This window comes from Mesoplodon bidens (assembly GCF_964165515.1).
Source record: "Mesoplodon bidens genome assembly, chromosome: 2".
Classification (NCBI taxonomy): domain Eukaryota; kingdom Metazoa; phylum Chordata; class Mammalia; order Artiodactyla; family Ziphiidae; genus Mesoplodon; species Mesoplodon bidens.
This window is the reverse complement of record NC_138177.1, coordinates 97,855,244-97,878,050: the sequence shown is the minus strand read 5'-3', so window position 1 is coordinate 97,878,050 and position 22,807 is coordinate 97,855,244. Positions and strand designations below refer to the sequence as shown.

The window sequence follows — 22,807 nt, the reverse complement described above, 5'->3', positions numbered from 1 at the left end:
ATTATAAATCCCACATTGGACTAGAGCTAAACTATAGAAATTCCTGCTAGACACCAGAAACTGTGCTAGAGCTATACTCTTTAACCAGCCCTGCACATTACACCAGTAGCTACCAAGTAGATAGCTTTGGGTCCAACTCTATACCCCTATCTTTCATCAAACATTGATGCTAGATAGAATTGTTCTCATTTAAAGATAAGCAAAAGGAACAAATGAACCAATCAAGAGCTTCTGAAAAATTCTATATCATAAGAGCAGCATAAGATTTCTCTGTAGACTCAGAGGAAAAGCATAATCCTGAAAATAGTTAATTACTATAGGAAAAAATATTTAAGAAAATAACTGCTAAAGAATGGAGGAATAGAAAATCTTCTGTTCAAACATGGTTTCCAGGTCCTTTCGTTAGGGGCAGAACTGATTTTAGGACCATACAAGGTTTACTGGAGAGGATCAAGGTCATTATTTTAACCACGTGATCTTGGTCAAGTTATTACGAAAATTAAATGCAGAAATGTGCCTCACTTAAAGAATGGTACAGTGGGAAGAGTTAGTTTGGTTTAACAAATATTTATTTGGCACTGACTTCCTGCCAGGTGAAAATGGAAACAAGACTTTATTTCTAGTCTCTTCTATGCATTAAGTAGCTGAATAACATCAGTCAGGTCACTTAATCTCTGTCTCAGTTTCTTCATTTGCAAAATATAACAGATGAACTGTAATAAATTCAGGGCAATACTAACATTATGATTTTAGTATAAAGCAAAGTGGAAAAGCATACTGGGAATTATTAGAGCATGAAGTATAAGATGGGAAAGGGAAGTGACAAAGACACCACTACCTGTCATTCATTAGGAATTTATCACAAACAAGGTCAGCGAGAGAAGTAGACAACAGTAATTTCTTTGTCCTTAGTCAGATACTGACCACTCAAGGTAAAGTTCTATTTTCATAACAATGGCCAATGATGGTTTCCCAGTTAACGATTCAGGGAAACTTTTTCGAATGAATACATTAATTCATTAGGCAATCTATGCCAACAGATTGCATAGTTATGAAAAGGAATAGAGTTATATGTGGAAACATTTAAGCTAAAATTATGGAATGTGGATATGAGCTATTATATTACGAGATCATTCTTCAAGCACTGGAAAAACTTGTATGATTTTTGTATTTTGTATGATTTTGTATGATTTTTACAGGTATGTAAAATTTTGTATGATTTTTGCAGGTTTTTAATATTTTGTATGATTTTTACAGGTTTTTAATATTTACATTCTACCATGAGTATAATATAGAGAAATAAAAGAAAAGATATCATAACTTGCATTTTGTCATCCCAGGACAAAGACAGACTTATTAGTTTAAAAGGTTAAAAGAGAGGTTATCCTGATTCTCTAACTGAAATATCACCAAACCTGATGAGATTTATACAGTTTTCTTTCTTGCCTGAAAGACAGGCACTTAGTAAAAAGGTATTAACGACTGCCTTTACCATGCTCTACATACATCTCACATGAAGATAAAACTTCAAAACGAGTGTATTCTTTATTACCTGAATACCAGATATTGATAGGCCACTCAATATGCTATTACTGAACTAGGCCCAGTTAACAGTAGCCAGAAGTCTCCAGGCCACCTGTCTTACTAGTCTGTTATGGTCCAGGAAATGGTTCCCTCTTGTTGCTTCTTCCCACAACTAGAGTTACACTATTACAATCATTGATCTTATAGTACTATATATTTGGTCAATTGTTTCAGGTTTCCTAATCATCACTAAATTTATCTGAGGTTCAGCCACACGTTGGTAATGCAAGAAACAATAAATCGTGTAAAATAGGCAGAATACAAATAATACAGCTAGTAACATTAATAAGGTCATAAGTAAGTGTTTAAGCTAAGAACTTCCATTAGGTGTAGCCCAGTATCTCCCCAGGTCACCTGACCAGTTTGTTTTACACCAATCACTATCTTTAAGGGAAATAATATATTGGCATCGTACATAAAGTTCACCAAAGATGTCTGCATGTACAAGGTGTGTGATGGGTAATCAACCCCTTACTGGATTGAGAAAGGAATGTTATTTTTCAAGGAGTTACATGACTGGTGCCAGAAGAAAAATCGATCTTTATGGTTGAGCAGGTATTTCCGCCTTTGGGGAAGTCTGGTTAACCCATAATACAGATGCATAGTACACACTAGGTGGGAGGGAGGTGGCCAAAAGGGCAGAGAAAAAATATTATGTTTAAATTTTTCTTGTATTGCCTTAAAATGTGAATATTTATTTCATCATAACCATAATATACAAACACTGCAATCCCTAAAGCACTTGAATGCTCCATTCAAAATTTCCATCAAGTACATACTACAAACAGTGTATAAAGTAAATAACTACTTCTTATTCAATATTGTTTTTATTTTATTACTAAAACTACAATGGCATTATACTCTTTTACTTTGTTTTAAGTATAAAATTTTCAATTAACTTATCAGTTAAACATGCTTTTGTTTCTGGGTTTTTGGCCTAGAGACAGAACCATCATTGATAATATTGCTTCCATTAAAAAACAATTGAAATTCCAAGCTGAATTAAAAGTTAATTTTGGGACACAGCACATGTGTAATTTCAGCATTTCATCTAGGATCTGGGGCAAACCTGGTAGGCCTGTAACCAAAACCTAGAGGGACTGGGGTTAGAGGTACAAATAGATGTCCACTTGTACAGTGAGAGAATTAGGCAGAAAGTTTTAGAAAAGTAGGTAGAACCAGAGAAGGATAAGGAGGTTGATAAAATCAGAAAAGTTAAGACTAAGCACAAGAGATATACAGAAAGCAATGAAATTTCTATAACAATAAGAAAGGAAAGGATTACAGTTTTACTAGGGGGGGCGGGGGGAAGAAAGGGGCCATAGTGTGAATAAGAAGAAAAAGAAACAGACATTTGGTGAGAAACTGGTAGATAGTACATCTAATGTAATCCTTACAACAAGCAGATATTATCATCATTTTAGAGATGAAGAAACTGAGACCAGGGAGCGTAACCGAAACCGTGTACACTTTTAGGATTAGAACCTAAATCTAACTCCAACATTCTCATTCTCTTCCCTCCACATCATTGCTCCCTCCTTGGAGAGAGAAGGATGTGGAAAGTAAACAGGTACAGCAAGGATCCAAATTTCACAATGAACAGTGTGAGTGGGGGCATGCTGTGACAAACGTGAAATCTAAATTAGCCTACTTAATTCAGAATGTCAGGTCCACTCTATGAGTCTGAGAAGGTAGAGACTTCATTCATAGAACTAAAGCTCCTGAAAGAATGGATATAAAAACAAGTAGTACAATGCTTAAAAACACTAAGTTGCCAATAAATGGTAATTGCCATTATTTATAATCACTAGCAACTTTCTGCATCACCAGTATGTGCTAATTTCTTCTGAACACTATTGTGGTTAAACAACGGAGGTTTCCATATGTTTCTTTCATCTGCATTTAACTTGTTCAAGCCTTCTGAAATATTTCAGAAAATTTGCTCCCCTTCTTTCCAGCAATTTACTTTACATTCATAGAAAATTTCCACATCAAGAGTTAAATTGACTTTGATAGCTGGATCTCAAATTATAGGGAAATTGAAAAACAGGTCAAGTATTTCCACTTCCCCAGATAAAGATGTTTCAGACTCCATTTTCACAGCAGGAAGTACAGAGAAAAATGATTCTTTAAATTAACAATTGGAGTTATGACATTTTCAGTAAAGATTCTAAAAAAAATAGAGCATAAAAAATGGCACAGTGAGGACTTCCCTGGTGGCGCAGCGGCTGAGAGTCTGCCTGCTGATGCAGGGGACACAGGTTCGTGCCCTGTTCCGGGAAGATCCCACATGCCGCGGAGCGGCTGGGCTCGTGAGCCACGGCCACTGAGCCTGCGTGTCCGGAGCCTGTGCTCCGCAACGGGAGAGGCCGTGGCAGTAAGAGGCCCGCGTACCGCAAAAAAAAAAAAAAGGCACAATGAGATCTGTCAGGTCTGACAACCTAAAATGGTTGAAAAGAATTCTGAAAAGAATTTAGAGTTTAAGTAAAAGGAAAGGTAGAGGAAACCACTGAAGAAATTGGGAGCTCTCTGACATAATTCTTATTCATCTAATCACAGCATCATCAGAAAGCAACTTTTCCACTTTATTCATTCTCTGGAAAAATGATTGGAAGCAAATATCTTATTACACACAGAGCTTTCATCTGGATCATTCCACATGGCCCTCACAATAGTCCTGTCCTAAAAACAATATTAGGTGCTAAGTGGAATGGTCCCTTCTCTAAAGACACAAAACTAATAGATGAAACAAAAGCAAATACCATTAATCTATCATTTAAATGATGTTACTATTTATTGAATGCCTGTTCTATTCTAGGCAACATAGTAGGTGCTTCACACGTATGAACTCTAATCCCTGGAAAAAACAAAAACTTTTTTTGTTGCATGGAAATTGAAGCTCACAGAGGTTATTTAAAAAAAAAAAAAAAAAAAAAAAAACTACTGCCTAAGATCCCTTAGGGACAGAACAGGAAAAAACTGCATTTTATTATGGCGATTGAGAGGTAAAGGAGAATATGACAGAAGCGCTAAGGGCTCACAACATATCAGGCATCATGTCAAGGACTTAGCACACATTCCTCAAAACAACCCAGGAAGGTGTGAGGGGTATTATTGTCCCCAGTATGTAAAACAGGGCACTGATTAAGATTCTTGCCAAAGTCACAGCTAATGAGTGGTGAAAAGTATGATCTCCAGTCTAGTCTGTGAGGTTTTAACCACTAAGTCATCCACAGCTTCAAATCAGACACTAAAAGCTGACACAGTAATCCCACAGGAAAAGGGATTCAGAATGAGCACAATTTGGGAGCAATAAAAGAAGTAGAGATAGAAAGAGCAAAGTGAGAATGGACTTTGGAGGGCAGTGAACAATAGCCTAACTAGGTCCAAGGTCAAATGTTAGAAACAGTCGTTACAAAAAATACTATAGCTTTCTGCTCGTGGACGCCGCCGAGTAATCATCGTTGACGTCTCCCCCGCCCCCCTCCACTGCCGTCATGTCTAAGTCAGAGTCACCCAAAGAGCCCGAACAGCTGCAGAAGCTCTTCATTGGAGGTTTTAGCTTTGAAACAACCAATGAGAGTCTGAGGAGCCATTTTGAGCAGTGGCGAACGCTCACAGATTGTGTGGTAATGAGGGATCCAAACACCAAACACTCCAGAGGCTTCGGGTTTGTCACATATGCCACTGTGGAGGAGGTGGATGCGGCCATGAATGCAAGGCCACACAAGGTGGATGGAAGAGTTGTGGAACCAAAGAGGGCCGTCTCAAGAGAAGATTCTCAAAGACCTGGTGCCCACTTAACTGTGAAAAAGATTTTTGTTGGTGGCATTAAAGAAGACACTGAAGAACACCATCTAAGAGATTATTTTGAACAGTATGGGAAAATTGAAGTGATTGAAATCATGACTGATCGAGGCAGTGGCAAAAAGAGAGGCTTTGCTTTCGTAACCTTTGATGACCATGGCTCTGCAAACAAGATTGTCATTCAGAAATACCACACTGTGAATGGCCACAACTGTGAAGTAAGGAAAGCCCTATCTAAGCAAGAGATGGCTAGTGCCTCATCCAGCCAAAAAGGTCGAAGTGGTTCTGGAAACTTTGGTGGTGGCCGTGGAGGTGGTTTTGGTGGGAATGACAACTTTGGTCATGGAGGAAACTTCAGTGGTCAAGGTGGCTTTGGTGGCAGCCGCGGTGGTGGTGGATATGGTGGCAGTGGGGATGGCTATAATGGATTTGGTAATGATGGAAGCAATTTTGGAGGTGGTGGAAGCTACAATGATTTTGGCAGTTACAACAATCAATCTTCAAATTTTGGACCCATGAAAGGAGGAAACTTTGGAGGCAGAAGTTCTGGCCCCTATGGTGGTGGAGGCCAATACTTTGCCAAACCCCAAAACCAAGGTGGCTATGGTGGTTCCAGCAGCAGCAGTAGCTATGGCAGTGGCAGAAGGTTTTGATTACTGCCAGGAAACAAAGCTTAGCAGGAGAGGAGAGCCAGAGAAGTGACAAGGAAGCTACAGGTTACAACAGATTTGTGAACTCAGCCAAGCACAGTGGTGGCAGGGCCTAGCTGCTACAAAGAAGACATGTTTTAGACAATACTCATGTGTATGGGCAAAAAAAACTCAAGGACTGTATTTGTGACTAATTGTATAATAGGTTATTTTAGTTTCTGTTCTGTGGAAAGTGTAAAGCATTCCAACAAAGGGTTTTAATGTAGATTCTTTTTCCACCCATTCTGTTGATTGCTAAATGTAATAGTCTGATCATGATGCTGAATAAATGTGTCTTTTTTTTAAAAAAGAAAAAAAAATACTATAAATCTGGTCCCTCTTCATGACCCTTACATGAAGATATCCATCCCCAAGACTGTTTTCCTTGACCCTCACATTTCTCTACAGGCTATCCCTTCCATAGCCTCAATTATCACCCCTGAAGAATATTTCCCAAATCTTTCAATTGCCCCCAACCCGCATGTCCACAGTGCTTCAACTCAAATTTCCAACTATACATAGATTTCTGTTTGGATGACATTAAACTCAATTTTTCTGAAAAGAAATTCATTATTTTTTCCTCCAAACTAGTTCTTGAATCTGACTTTCCTATTTTGACGGTGGCCTATCAACACATTTCTAGTCAACAAGATTTGAAACCCAGGGATTTCGCTGGTGGCGCAGTGGTTGGGAGTCTGCCTGCCAATGCAGGGGACACAGTTTCGAGCCCTGGTCTGGGAAGATCCCAAATGCCGCAGAGCAACTAGGCCCGTGCACCACAACTACTGAGCCTGCGCTCCAGAGCCCACGAGCCACAACTACTGAGTCCATGTGCCTCAACTACTGAGGCCCACGCACCTAGAGCCCATGCTCTGCAATCGGAGAGGCCACTGCAATAAGAAGCCCGCCCACCACAAGAAAGAGTAGCCCCCGCTCGCTGCAGCTAGAGAGACCTCGTGTGCAGCAGCGAAGACCCAACACAGCCAAAAATTAACTAATTAAAAAAAAAAAGATTTGAAACCCCAAATTCTCAAGATTTGACTCCAAACACTCTTTGGGACCCCAATTTCCAAATAAGCTCAGCAGATTCGACCTCCACCCTTCCGGACACCTACCTATCCCTTCTGTTTCTCTCTTCTACCTTCCATTCCCTCTATTACATCTGTCTGCAGTTTTCCATTCCGACACCACCTTCAAGCACAAAGCCTTCATTATCTGTCACCCAGATTCATGAAATACTCTCAATTGGCCTCCCTGTTTCTGTATCTCCATTTGAATCCTACACAACACCACAAGATCATTTTCCTAAGGCACAATTCTCATCATATCACTCCGCTCACCAAAAACCTTCAACAGCTTCCCTGGAATTATTCAATTAAAGACAAAAGCATTAGGCATTTAATGTGTATTCAGCCCAATCCATGTTCTATCAACAATGTACCATTTGTACTTATTTCTGGAACAAGTACCTCACTTTTTTTCCTCCCCATGTTCTGTCTTCTAACTGGGACCTCCATTATGCCATCCATCAAATTCCTACCCATGTAAAAACAGATATATGTTAAATGGGAAAAAAAATAGATACAGAAAATATCTGAACACTGTGCTTAAACTGTTAAAAATAAAGGTACATTGCCTATCATTTCATGTAAAATGCAAAAGACTGATAATATCCAATATAAGCAAGCATGTGGAGAAATAAGTGTGCTCATACACTGAAGAGTGTAAATTGCTGCAATATTTTTGGAGGAAATTTGACAATTTCCTACTAAACTAAAATATGTTTAATCTTTGACTGAGGAATTTCACTTCTAGGAATTTATCCTATAAAAAACCCCACACAACGAACAGCACAGGGAATACAGTCAACATTTTATAATAACTTTGTATGGAGTATATTCTATAAAAATGTGAATTACTATGTTGTACACCTGAAACTAATATAATATTGTAAGTCAACAATACTTCAATTTAAAAAAAAGAAAGAAAGAAAGAAAAAGAAACCCCCGACAATTATGCAAGGATTATTTGTAATAGCAAAAATTTAAGACAATTTAGGTGGTTACAAAAATATACTATGCTATACCCAAACTCTAAAATACTGTGCACGCACTACTACAGATAACCAACAAGGATCTATATATAGCACAGAGAACTATATTCAATATTTTGTAATAACCTATAAGGGAAAAGAATCTGAAAAAGAATAGACATATACATATGTGTGCGTGTAAGTGTGTGTGTGTGTATATATATCTGAATCACTTTGCTCTACACCTGAAATTAACACATCATTGTAAATCAAATATACTTTAATAAAAACAATTTAAAAATAAAATACCATGTACCCATTTAAAAGAATGAAATAGAGTAGACAATGACCGAAATAACAGCTAATAATTACTGACTGCTTTCTAAGAGCTAGGCATTCTTTTAAGTTCTTTACGAGTGTTAACTCTTTTCAGAAAAGCTTAGGACATGAATCTGCATGTACTTAGGTGGAAACATGCTCCTGCCACAATGAGGAATGAAAACAAGCAAACTACAAAATGATACGTAATGTACCAAGTGCATATAAAAGAAAAGGGAAAAGAAAAAACACCATGCTTTAACCGTTCTCAATAGTGGTTACCCCCTAGGAAAGTGTTTTCAATATGGGAAAAGAAGTGGACTTCTTCTTTTTAATCCTCTTTGAATTTTGCATATTTTTTAAAGCATGTAGTGCTTTGTAATTTAAAAAACACTACAAGACATGCATATTTGAAGACTGTAAAGAAACACATTAAATTAACTGTAAGGTGTTCAGATTTTTTTCTTTTTTCTATTTTCAAACATTCTATATTACTTTTACTGTTATTGTCATTCAAGGTCCATTTAAAATGCTATCAACTACTCTGTCCTATGAGACAGTGTGTGGTAAGGACTTTGAAATCACATAGACCTAGGTTTGAATCCAGCAGGTACCACCTTAATGACTGACCTTGGGCAAATTATTTAATCTCACTGGGCCTAAAATTTCTCATTTTGTTAGAGACAGTGCTACCAATATCAAGGGATTTATGTGAAGATTAAATGAAATAACATCTACGAATCATTTAGCACAGTGCCCACCATAAAGGTCTTCCACTAAAATCCTTTCTTCCTTGGAATTTTGCCTAATTCCGCCAACTTTAACCAGTCTCTTCTGGGACGCTCCAAAAGCTTTGGTATTTTTGCTAATAAAAAATTGTATCACATTTTTCGGCCACAACTGGTTGACTTGTCTTAAGGCAAATTTCTGAAGGCAGCAAAGGCATCTACTCCTTGATTTCCTTTCACAATGACTAGCAGACAACCTTGAAAACAGCACTCAACGCAATGCACCACAATGTGATTTCCAGGGAATCTTACATTACCTAAGTGGACAGGTGTGAAACAGAAGGTACAGCCAGCAAAAAGAATCCACATACTAGCTTATTAAAAGACTTAGTAGAACTCATCCCTTTAAACAAAAGCATCCTTTAAAAAGTCTAGCTCGTTGTTTTCAGTAAATCAATAGACCAAATTTTAGCCTCCCACTTCTCCACTATCGAAGTAAACATTCAAATCTTTCTACTTTTTCTTTAATTCAGAGAAAAAAGAAAATATCTGAACTAAGAAGTTTAGCTTTATAAAGAAATACTTCTAATAATACATTTACAAACGGAAAACTCCCCTTTGCCCTTAGGGCAGCACAAGACGCAAAAAAATTAAGGGCGGAGGTAACACCTAGTCACCTCAGAGCGTCTCTGAAATTCTAAAGGCACACCAGAGGCGGGGGTGAGGGGAGCTAAGATTTCTAAATTAAAAGACACTTTAAAAGCCAAATAGGGTTCTAAGTAACCTCCATATAGGTAATTACGCCATTAGCTTTAGATAAAAAGGGAGTTTCCGTTGCTTAAAATTAAAAACAAAGAACAAAAACATAAAAACACTGATGCATGAATAAAGTCAATGCTTTTCATGATCCCAGACACGTCTCTAATTACAATCACCCTTTTCACGGGATTAAAGCTCCGTAGTCAAAGTCACGTGACTTATCATTAATCTAACTCATTCGTGAGCACTCATTAGCTCAACACAAGCTCGCAAGGTCCAGAACACACTTTGTTAATAAAGTATCCATCCTGCGTCGCCGACCGCCCGGGTCAGCACGCGCCTGCTCTCTCAGTACTGTCACCGAGCTGGATTCAATTTGTAAGCGCTTTGCGAAGAGCTCGGACATAAAGAAAACAGGAGACACTTACCTCGAGAAGCAAAGGCAGCCTATCCAACTTCCGGTTTTGTTACAACTTATATCTCATTTCAGCAGCTGGGTGGAGCCAGTTTACCCATAAAGAGAAGAGAACGTTTCCCAAACTGAACCGCAAAACTGGATTTGCAAGACCAGTGCTAGTCTTAGGACTCAGTTTCTGAGAATTAACCATTCTATTTTACACAAAGGAACACTTTTTTCCAACTAATAATTGTTTCACTGAGAAAATTAAGTTCTTGTCTTTTACTATAAAACCAGTTGAAAATACAACCTGTTCTATATAATGCTAAGTAAAGACAAACCAAAGAACCTGTTTGTGCTTAGGTTAGGGTTGCCAAATTTAGCAAATTAATGTATATGATGTTAAATTAGAATTTCAGATAAACAACAAATCATTCATTAACATAAGTATTGTCCTATGCAATATTGGGGATATACTTATATTAAAAAGTGATTCATTGTTTTCTTGAAATTCAAATTTACTTTCTATTTTATCTAGCCCTATCTAGAGAATAACAGTAATTAGCAAACTATTCCAATTAACTACAAAAGGTGTAATAGAATCAGACTGCATAGAAATGAAGCCTTTGAAAGTGTAAAGAAAAGAATTCTTTTATTATGCAAAATTTACCTTGGAATTTAGGAGTTTTGTTTGTTTTTGTTTCTTTTTAAGCCTTTAATATTGTTTTTCCAAGATTCTTTTTGCAAAAAAAAAAAAAAATTCAGGGCTAGGAAAAGATAATGTTCTGAAAATATTAAACACTTCAGACCATGACTAACATGTGCAGACTGGAAAATAGACTTTGTCACAGACGCCGTGACCTGTGATCACTGGTTGGCAATCACACTAGTAAATTCTCTAGAACCATTTCAAAAGGGGAGAAAAGTAGGGAAAGAACACCATCACTTTAATCTTTCTCTTTAGGAACTTGTCACGAGTAACAAAAGCCCCCTTTACAGGATTTTAGAGAGAAGCTTTAAATAAAGAAGATGCGGGCTTTCCTGGTGGCGCAGTGGTTGAGAGTCCGCCTGTCGATGCAGGGGACGCGGGTTTGTGCCCCGGTTCGGGAAGATCCCACATGCCACGGAGCCGCTGGGCCCGTGAGCCATGGCCGCTGAGCCTGCGCATCCGGAGCCTGTGCACCGCAACGGGAGAGGCCACAACAGTGAGGGGCCCGCGTACTGCAAAAAAAATAAATAAATAAAATAAATAAATAAAGAAAGAAAGAAAGAAGATGCAGCTCTGGTTTTCTATCCTAAAGCTGCTTGGAACGTGAATGAATTTAAACTAAGTCAGTTGATCTTCAGTCCTTCTATATAAAGCGCCAAGTGGTGACATAACTTTCTCTAGTTTTAGTTAGACTCTTTCCAGGAATAGTCCCCAGTGGACACTTTACATGCCCAAAGCATGATAAAAAGTCTATAAAACAAATAATTCTTAGAATATACTATCATAATCTTTAATCCTAAAGTACAGTAGAAAAAAACTGAATGGAGAGGCTTAGCACTATCTAAAACTACCCTTTCCAGGCCTGTCATTTCCCTGAAAGTCCCCAGTTATAATTCCCCTTATCATTCCCTCCCATAAGTTCACCTCTATGGGGCTCTTCATCAGCTACTTGTCAGCTGCCAGAAAGGAAACCCAATATATTAAAGTGTTCAATGGACCTTGGACTCTGAGAAGTAGATACTAGCCTATTGGAGCCCGCTCTCATGTCTCTAAATTAGCAGTTCTCAAATTTTTTTGGTTTCAGGACCCCTTTGCAACTCCTAAAAATTATTGCAGCCTCTAAGAGATGTTTGGTTATGGGGGTGATATCTGTCAATATCTATTGTATTAAAAAAATAAAGTGAGAAATATTTAAATACTTATTCACAAAATCCACAAATTTATTTATGGACAAATGACAATAATGAACTCTACATGTTGACATGATATTTTTTACTCTTGCTTTTATAAGTGTTTTTCAAAAATAAGAATTTAGTGAGAAGAGTAGTATTGTTTAAATTTTTACAAATCTCTTCTGTGCCTGGGTTAGTAGAAGACAGCTGAATTCTCATATCTTCTGTATTCAGTCTGTTGCAATATCATATAAGCACATCATGCAGCCACTGGAAAAATCTACTGCATACTCATAAGAGAATGAGAATGAATAAGGCAAATAATGTATAGCAAGAACAATAATAACGATCTATTGAGCTTCTGTTTTGACTGAGGCACATGAATTATCGTATCCAAGTCTCACAAGGACTCTAGGTAAGAGGTATTTGTTATGGACATTCTGCAGCTGAGAAGGCTAAGGATGTGCCTGGCTAAGTAAATAGCCCAAGGTCAGGCAGAGAAAAGTGACAGACTTGGTTTTAAGCCAGAGCTACTAACTCTCTACACTGTCAAGTGTGAATGAGGGCTGATGGATCAAACTTAAAAACCTTCCTATTATAGTCAGCATTTCATTAAAAATTACATTGAAGTAAAACATCTCCAATTGATTAGACCCTGCCGCAACTCAATAAAACCAAACCCACTGTCTAAAATGGACTCATTCTCACTCAGCTTTTAATTATGGCCATCTCATCCAAATTCATCCCCTCTTCTCTATCTCCACTGCCATCACTCTGGCTTAGGTCCTCATTACTTTTCAACTGGACTATGGTCATTATCTGCTAAGTGCCTCCAGTTTCTCATCAACCTAATAAGCCATCCCTCATGCTATATTAATCTTTCTAAAGTATAACTCACATCATGTAATTCTACTGCTCAAAAAACCTTCACTTACTACTTATTACTGAATGAATGAATGTCCAGATTCCACAGACAGATGGTAAAATGACATAATATCTGTAAATCACAGTGCCTGACACAGAAGTGTTTAATAAATCATACTTTAAAGAAAAAAATTTTTTTTGATTTGTGAATGAGATGCCCCATCTTCCCAGTGCTTCACAATAAGAAATTGTTTCAAAATTACCCATGAACTTCTAACCAAACTCTGTTCACTAAATCCATATTTCACATGTTCTCTGACAACACAAAGCCATTCTCAGCATTAGATTAGTAGTAGCAACATTCTTCTTCATAATTTTCTTTCTACCAGTTCCAGGTCACTTCACATTATTCTCCTCTAAATACAGCCTACTCTTTAAATTACTCAACATAATGTGACTTCTCTATGATGAATGATCCTGAGGAATATCTGCCACTTCACCCAAACCCTGGCTAAAATTATCTGTGTCTTCAAAAGATAACTAACGTTATTACGGAGACCCAGTTTTGACTTCTCTGGATAAAATTAATCTCTTGAAAAAATCTTTACTTTCACCATAATTTTTTTTACCATAAAAAATGGAGATGATCTGAAGTCATAAAAGTCTACTCTAATGTAAATACATGGAGGATAACTCTTTGTGGCATAGGACATTGCCTTCTAGTAATTATTTTCAATTGAGATATTTCCTTGTTGTAACACACTGTCCTGCTCATTGTAGAATGTCTAAGCATTCCATTATTCGAGCTATAAAATACAGAAGCCCTGCTCTACCCATTAATAGTGATAATCCAAAAAATGCCACTACACATTTCCAAAGTTGCAGCGGGAAGCAGATATAAGGTATGAGAGTGGATCCACTGTGTAAAGCTGTGATTAGATGAGTCACTCTGGGTCCCAGTGGAATGAAGCATTTTGCTTTTGAAGAAAATAAATACCAACAGGGGAAAGACCTAGAGTATTACCACATTTTAGTTATAGTACTGCTTCTTTAGGTTGACAGGTGAACTCAAAAGAAGCTTGGCTTAAAACGAATGTGAAAAGGCAAAGGAGTGTGGTGAAAAGAGCACTAGATCATTCTAGACAAATCACTTACCTTCTCTGTTTTTGTTACCTCAAGAGTAAAAATGAGACTTCCCTGGTGGTGCAGTGGTTAAGAATCCACCTCCCAATGGGGGACACAGGTTACAGCCCTGGTCCGGGAAGATCCCACATGCCGTGGAGAAACTAAGCCCGTGCATCACAACTACTGAGTCTGTGCTCTAGAGCCCACGAGCCACAACTACGAGCCCATGTGCCACAATTACTGAAGCCTGCGTGCCTAGAGCCTGTGCTCTGCAACAAGTGAAGCCACCGCAATGAGAAACCCGTGCACCACAACGAAGAGTAGCCCCCGCTCGCCGCAACTAGAGAAAGCCCACGTGCAGCAACGAAGATCCAAACGCAGCCAAAAATAAATAAATTAATTAATTTTTTTTAAAAATTAAGAAAAGCAAAAGAGTAAAAATGAGGGATTACAACCGGAACCATATATTCTCTAAGGTTTCATGCCAAATTCTGAATGCAGGTTTCTGATGTCCAAGAAGAGACACATAACGGACCAGAAAAATACTAGATTTTTAGGGGAAGGGTCACTTAAAAAAAAAAGAATTATCACAATCATCCAACAAATATTTTGTCAAGTACCTACAGTATGGCAGATATTGTGCTAGGCACTAACCTATATTTGTATAAAGCAGTTCTACATCTCCTCTAATATACTGTGATTTCTTAGGTGGATGAGAAAGAAAAGAAAGAAAGAAAGAGAGAGAGAAAGAAAGAAAGGAAGAAAGGAAGGAAGGAAGGAAGAGAGAGAGAAAGAGAAAGAAAGGAAGGAAGAAAGAAAGAGAAGGAGGAAGAAAGAAAGGGAGGGAGGAAGAAAGAAAGGGAAGGAGGAAGGAAGGAAGGAAGTGGGAGGGAGGAAGAAAGGAAGGGAGGGAGGGAGGGAGGAAGAGGCACAATTACCTGGTAAACCCATGTGCCTACACACACGCAGTCTCCAGAAGCTGGAGAGACAAGGAACAAATTCTCACCTAGAGCCTGTGGAGAGTGTGTGCTTCTACCAACATCTTGACTTTGGCCCAGTGATATTGATTTTGGACTTTTGGCCTCCAGAACTGTGAGAGAATAAATTTTTGTTGTTTTAGATCCCAAGTTTATGGTAATTTGTGTCAAACAATAATCAGTATTGAGGCTGCAAAGAAAAAAGAGCTTTATTTGGGGTCTTAGGAATTGCAATTTGGGAGACACAGATTCAGGGAAAAGCGAAAGAGTGTTCTGGGGAAGAGAAAGAGTCAAGGGCCCACAAAGACTAAAGCCACATGGCTGCCAAAGAACCGTGACCGCCCCTGATGCAAGTCAGGAAACATCTGTCCTCCAGGAATCATGAGCTGCTCTAGGGCAAGGGCCCAAACAAGCAGACAGGCTGCCAGGAGCCACCCTAGAGTAATGGTCCAGCAAGGATTCTGAGTAGGACAAGAATCAAAAGACCAGATTTCATCCAGGCCAAGATGCACACAAGTCACACCTACTCTATGGTCTCCTGGCTCATTTTAGAGAGCCCTCTTAGCAACACCAACTCCATTTTTATTTTCCTTTTACATTTGTTACAGTAGCCACAGGAAACTTATCAACTCCCCTTTCCAATTTCTTCTTTATTTTTATCAATTAGTGGTACCCATTTTCCTCACCACTCAAACTAAACCTGGAGGACTTTCAACTTTTTTGTCTCTTTCATATTTTATAGCTTAGAGTTTTTCAACTCAGAGCCACAACCCGTTTGTCAGTGGACTGTAAAATCTTTAGTGGTCACAATCAGAAAACTGTTAATGAAATAACATAGAAAAAAAATCAGAGAAAATACCTTTATATGATAAGGGTAAATGAATGTTATTTCATGAGCTTTTCTGATTATGAGTAGATATATCCTGGTTTGTGAGATGAAATGTATTTCTTACTGTGGGCAACAGCCCAAAATGTTGAAACCAATTGCTTTTAATTTCCCCAAGTCAATTATCAGTTCCTTCTTTCTCAATATTGTTGGGAATGAAGAAATCTTCCTCTACTCTTCTAGGTTCTTCTGCATGGTCTAAGAATTAAATTGACATGAAACAGAATAACAAGAGAAAATCGAACAAAAGTTTAATAACATGAACACCTGGGAGAGATCCAGGAAAACTGAGTAACTTGCCAAAATGGCCTAAATCCTCACCTTAAGTACCATCTTCAGCTAAAGACAAAAGAGGATGTTGGGGGTAGTAGTTTGGGCAATTTAAAGAGGAGGAAGGTAATTGACATAGAGATGGACAAGTAAATGTTTGGTAAATAAATGTTTGCTGGGCCATGCAGAGACTATGGGACACAGAGTGGACTCTGATCTCTAGGTCCAGCTGAGTCCCCATCCCTCCCCCTCCCCCATCCACACTTATCTCATATCTCTGGTGATAGCTCTATTCTGGGAACAGGCCCTTTATCTAAATTATTTAGGCAGCCAAGGAGAATGTAGAAGAGACACTTCCTGAGTCTTCTGTTTCTTAAAAATAATCAGCTTAAATTTATCCTCATGTCAAAGAGACACATTTAGGGGTGGCAAATTTTGCTCCCCTACAATACTTATATGTAAGCCTTCTTCCCACAGACATTAGACTAACGAGGGCCAAAGGCAAAAACAGAATGTGTAGGAGAAAGGGAATAGGAAAAAAAAAAAATAGGCAGTCTGGAAATAGTGAATCTTTTTGTCCATTTTTAGCATAAGCTAATTCACTGATAGCTAACTAAGAGTTCAGTCTGGATGGTGTGCCATTGAGCAGGCTGGCTGGAGTCAACGAAGATGATAATTTCAGTAGTTTATGGATTCTCCAGGAAACTTTGATAATCCCTATGGAGCAAACAGGAGCAGCTGTCTCTTTATGATGGCTGCCATGTCTGTCCATTTGTCCCAACTCTGAGAGGCACTTCTGCACTCATCTGATACTCTCCTCCGGTCTCTTACTTCCCATCAGCCAACAGCAGAGCTGAGTACTGATCACATCAGTGATCTAAGTGCTTAGGAGAGTTGCTTAGTAACTAATCACTCCCAGTGCCTTCTCTGGGTCTAAATTTTTAACACACTGTTCTCCGGCCACGTTTGCTCTTCTCTAAATTAAAATGGGATATTTTCTTTTAAGATGTTAAAAATAAGACTCTAAGTTCAGAACCTGAATTACTAATTACTTTACCTCTCTGAGAGCAAAGGAAGCAACAATCAGAACTTTATCTCTTGAGTCAATTCTGATCAACAGAGAAATTTTGATGAAACCAAAGATAGAAAACTTGAGGGAAACAGGAAGAAATTGGAAGTGGTGGCATCTATTTGGATGGGAAGATTGGTGGGAAACAGAGGAGGAGCAGGTTTGAAGGGTAGAAACCAAGAGATGAGTGTTGGACATATTAGGTTTTAGATGCTATTAAAATATCCAAGTGGAGATATCTGTTGATATACATGTATGAAGATACACATTTGAGTCATTGGCACTATGGTGTGAGCATGGATGGAAAAAAGAAGAGGTCTAAAGAATAAGCCTCAAGTGCACTAATGTTTAGAAGTTGGGAAGAACAGGCAAGTTCAGTAAAGGAAATTGTGATTGATTGGCCAGTAAAGTAGGAAGATAACTGAGAGAGTGGTGAGTCCCAAAATGTAGAAAGTGGTACCGATGAGGTCCATCATGTCCAATGTTGCTGAGAGCTTGAATATACTGGAGACTAACAATTGACAAATGAGCATGGTTCTCAGAGTCACCTGTGGACCTCCTGCATCAGAATCACCTACTAATTAAAATGAGATTTCTGGGCCCACCTCAGACCTACTGGACAGACTTTGTAGGAAGGCACTCAGAACTGTGCACTTAAACAAGCACAGGGTTATTCTCACATACCCAAGAGCTGCTGTATTAGAGTTTTTGTCATTGGAATGGTATCAGTCATTTCTCTAGACCCATGGTTCTCAGGCTTTAATATGCATCAGAATCACCTGATGGATTCCTTAAAACACAGATTACTAGAACCCACCTCCAGAGTTTCTGATTCAGGAAGACTTGGGTAAACCTGAAAAATTGCATTTCTAACAAGATTCCTGGCAATGCTAATGCTGTTAGTCTATGGCTACAATTTGAGAACCACTGTACCAATTTTTTTTAAAAAAGCCCCTTTAAAAACAGAGTAAGAATATGTGTGATTCAAAATGTAGCCCCCTTCCCTGGCTAATAAAACTCTAAGATAACATGGTCTTAGAGATAATAAATTTCTCTCAAGTTTTCTCTCTCTCACCATAGCTGGAATTTCTCCTTCTTCAGGGAAGTCTCTGCTTTTAAGACCTTTTAACATGCTCATCATTGCACCTTGCTCACCCGATATCTAGGACAATCTCCCTTATTGAAAGTCAACTATTATGGACTTGAAGCACATCTACAAAAGACCTTCACAGCAACATCTAGATTAGCATTTGATGGAATAACTGGGGATTATAACCGAGCAAAGTTGTTGACATCAAATTGCTATATCTAAAAGAGTGTTCCTGGGCTTCCCTGGTGGCGCAGTGGTTGAGAGTCCGCCTGCCGATGCAGGGGACACGGGTTCGTGCCCCCGGTCCGAGAGGATCCCACATGCCGCGGAGCGGCTGGGCCCGTGAGCCATGGCCACTGAGCCTGCGCGTCCGGAGCCTGTGCTCCGCAACGGGAGAGGCCACAGCAATGAGAGGCCCGCGTACCGCAAAAATAAATAAATAAATAAATAAAATAAAATAGTGCTCCTTTTAACTCTCTACCCTTACCTTACTTTATCTTCTTATCACTACCTGACATTATGTTTACATATTTATTTCTTTATTTATGTATTGGCTAGCTCATCTGCTGGAATATAAGTTCTGTCAGGGAAAGAATTTTATCTATTGGCTTTGCTTTTAACTACTGTTTGTTCAAATAATCTTCTATTTTGGACATTGTGTTTCATTCTGCTGTTTTATTATTATGAACAACATTAATGTAAATATTCTTGTATATACATACATCCTGGGTCACTTCTTCAATTTAAATGCCATTTTTTGGTTAATTTTTTTCAAGTCATGTTTATAGAAGTATAATTCTACAAAGAGTGAAATTTTCCCTTTTTAGTGTAGAGGTCTGTGATTTCTGACAAACATGCGGTGATGTAACCACCACAATCAAGAAACAGAGCATTCACATCACCTCAAAATGTCCCATTGTGACCCTTTATATTCAACACTTGCCTCACCCCCACCCTAGAAACCACTTGTATTAGTTTGCTAGGACTCCTAGCAAAGTAACAAAGTACCACAAACTCAATTGCTTAACAAGTAGAAAATCTATGTCTCAAATCCGAAACCAAGTTGTCAGCAGGGTTGGTTCTTTCTGAGGGCAGTGGGGGAAGGATCTGTTCCAGGCCTCTCCCCTTGGTTTATAAATGACTGACTTCTTCCTATGTCTCTTTACATCATATTCCCTCTATATGGCTCTGTGTCCACATTTTCCTTTTTTATAAGGTCACTAGGTGATGTTGAATTAAGGCCCACCCTAAAGGCTTCATTTTTAACTTGATTACCTCTGTAACAACACTACTCCAATAAGGTCACATTCTGAGATACTGGAGTTAGGAGTTCAACATATGAATTTTGGGGCAACACAATTCAACCTATAGCACCATTGATCTGTTTTCTCTCCTTATAGATTTGTCTTTTCCAGAATATCATATGAATGAAATCATAGCTTCTATGGCCTTTTGCATCTGGTGTCTTTCACTTAGCATAGTGCATTTGAGATTCATCCATGTTGCATGTATCAGAAGTTCATTCCTTGTTATTGCTGAGTAATATTCCATTGTATGTATGTACCAGTTTGTTTATCCATTCACCAGCTGAAGGACACTTGAGTTGTTTCCAGTTTGCAGCAATTATAAGCATAGTGACTTATAAGTCTATAAGTCACTATAAACATTCACATACTGGTTTTTGTGTGCACAAATGTTTTCACTCCTCTTGAGTAAATACCTAGATGTGGGATTGTTAGATCATATGGTAAGTGTATGTTTAACTTTATAAGAAACTACTAAATTGTTTTCCAAAGTGATTGCTCCTTTTTTTTTATTCCAACCAATGATATGTGAGGATTTAAATAATAAATAAAATTGTATTTTGTGACATCATTTGGTAATACTTAAGGATATTAGTTCAGTATTGCAGAAATGATGGAAGCAAGGGGTATAGTTTTAACTCAGAGGTTATCTGCCTACACCACTCCACCCCAAGAAAAGCTCTTTGTAAGTAGCCTATTCTGAGAGAGAGAGAGAGAGAGAGAGAGGGGGATTCTTCTAATTGCAACAAGTTGTTTATACATATTTAGTTCTTAAAAATTTTATCAAAATAAAACATGCAAATAGGTTTTTAAAAACCAAGTAGTACAGAAGCCATATAATGAAAAGCAATCATTCTGTGTTCCTCTGTCCCCTACCATTGGTTCCCTAACCTAGAGGCAAAATCTTTTATATATATCTGCTTTGGTTCTTTTGGTTATTACCATTTTTGTTAATAGTATACTCTTCCTACTATTTCTTGATACAATACCTTGAGAGATTCTTTATTAATTTCCTGCCACTCTCCTCTGTTCATTTCTAATCTCTATATGTTCATATCACTATTTTTAGCTCCTCTAATTGGCTACTTTTGTGACTTAATATAATATCCAAACTTCTGTCTAATTGTCTCAAATATAGACATTATCCATTGAATTTCTCCTATAGTAGATGAGGATAATAGGACCTCTAGCATTCTATTTATATTCCTTTCCCCATCCCCCCCATCTCCTGTCAATAACTTGGTCAAGGTGAATAACATATTTACAGTCTATTCTGTAACCCTACTTAGGTCTTCCCTGTTTTGCCTGTAAATTGATTTCAAAATTGAAAACTATAAAGGTATCTACATTATGATTATTGATTATTTTAGTATTGTTCACTGAAGAGTCAAGATGGATTTCCTAATTTATGTCTCCAAGTCTTGATCCAAGTGCCACTCAATATGACAATGTACAAAACGGATTCTCTTTTCTTACTTCCCACCCATTGTCAGAAATCAGACTATACTTTGTGTTGTTTCATATTTAGAAGATTGACTTTCCCATACTGTTTAATGTTTCTTTGTTTTGCCTTGGGGTTTCTTAGAATCTTTTTTTTTTCTTGTAGGATAAAGAAGTAAATGCATTCCACCCAATATCTTTAATATCATCCAGTTTCTTATTCATTCCATCTGTTGCTTAGAATCCATATCCATTCAATTTTCCTTTAAATCTGTAGATTTCCTATTTTCGATTGGATTTTAGATTATGAGTTTCTTGTATAGTTTTTTTTTTTTTTTTTTTGCAGTACGCAGGCCTCTCACTGCTGTGGCCTCTCCCGTTGCAGAGCACAGGGTCCGGACGCGCAGGCTCAGCGGCCATGGCTCACGGGCCCAGCCACTCTGCGGCATGTGGGATCTTCCTGGACCGGGGCATGAACCCGTGTCCCCTGCATTGGCAGGCGGACTCCCAACCACTGCACCACCAGGGAAGCCCTGTATAGTTTTTTTTTTTTGAAGATTTTAATTGTTTTTCCTATCTAAAAAGAATGCATTGTATGCTCTTTGCCATGTCCTAAAGTTCTTACCTTTTTTTTTAATGGATTCAGTAGTTTCTTAAATTTTTCTGAGTATTGAAGGGCTTTATTTTGTTTTCAAATAGCTTCTGTTCTCTGAATTATCTATTTCCCTGAGAATCAGGTTTTTTCTTTCATTATTTTAGTCCCTCTATTTTATATTGTAGGCTTACTGCAAATGACAGGAGGTTCAGCTGCTTATTTCAATTTAAGAATGTGGCAGTGGAAAGTCTGACGAGGCCTCAACAGGAACAACCTCACTCTTCCTCCGGTGTGTGTCTCTCACTCTCACACTACTGCCACACTCATTTCTCACACCAGATGTGTATGCATTTTTCCTCACACCAAGCAATTCCCTGAGACACCATCTAGGTGTCCTACAGTTTAACTGAATTCTGACACTATCTACCTGGAGATAGCATCAGATCCCACAGGTTAAGGGCTCAGTTCTACAAGACTTCCCCCCACCCTCCCACTTCAGATGCCAATCACAAGTCCAGGTTGTTACCTAGGCTTCTGACTGACTGAACTAAAGGTTCCCATAACCCCCTCCTTGGGTTCAATCAATTTACCGGAATGGTTCCCAGAACTCAGGAAAACAGTTTACTTCTAAGGTTACCAGTTTATTATAAAAGGACATAACTCAGGAAGAGCCAGATGGAAGAAATGCACAGGGCAAGGTGTGTAGGAAGGGGCACAGAGCTTCCAGGCCCTCTCCAGGCCAGCCACTCTCCCAGGACCACCATGTGTTCACCAGCCCAGAAGTTCCCTGAACCTTGCACTTTTGGGAATGTTTGTGGAGGCTCTATCATGTAGGCATAATCAACCATGATCTCAATTCTCAGCCCCTGTCCTCTCTCTAGAGAATGGGGGTAGAGGGCTGAAAGTTCCAAGCTTCTAATCACAGCTTGGTCTTTCTGGTGACCGGGCCCCCTCCAGGAGCCCATCACATGTCAGCTCATTAGAACAAAACA

At 38.5% G+C, this 22,807-nt stretch overlaps 2 protein-coding genes across 11 annotated transcripts in view; one reads left to right on the top strand and one right to left on the bottom strand.

The window, feature by feature from the left end:
• The window catches only part of FRRS1 (ferric chelate reductase 1), a 134,379-nt gene that overhangs the window by 74,718 nt on the left and 36,854 nt on the right, over positions 1-22,807 (bottom strand). Inside the window, exon 3 of one of the 10 annotated variants that reach the window (XM_081223837.1) lies at positions 15,191-15,274. The exons of 8 other annotated variants lie outside the window; for them this stretch is intronic. The gene's annotated coding sequence lies outside the window, so the exon portion shown is untranslated. Of the gene's footprint in view, positions 1-10,345; positions 10,380-15,190; positions 15,275-22,807 lie in introns of those variants that run through there. One more of the 10 variants, XM_081223840.1, reaches the window with a different exon arrangement.
• Positions 5,067-6,201, top strand: LOC308611782 (heterogeneous nuclear ribonucleoprotein A1-like). The gene has a single exon (XM_081223817.1). It carries the CDS (start codon positions 5,082-5,084, stop codon positions 6,042-6,044), a length of 963 nt encoding a protein of 320 aa, XP_081079943.1. The 5' UTR covers positions 5,067-5,081; the 3' UTR covers positions 6,045-6,201.

Coding starts and splice junctions, on each gene's coding strand:
- LOC308611782 (XM_081223817.1), top strand. CDS start 5,082: ATGTCTAAGTCAGAGTCACCCAAAGAGCCCGAACAGCTGCAGAAGCTC.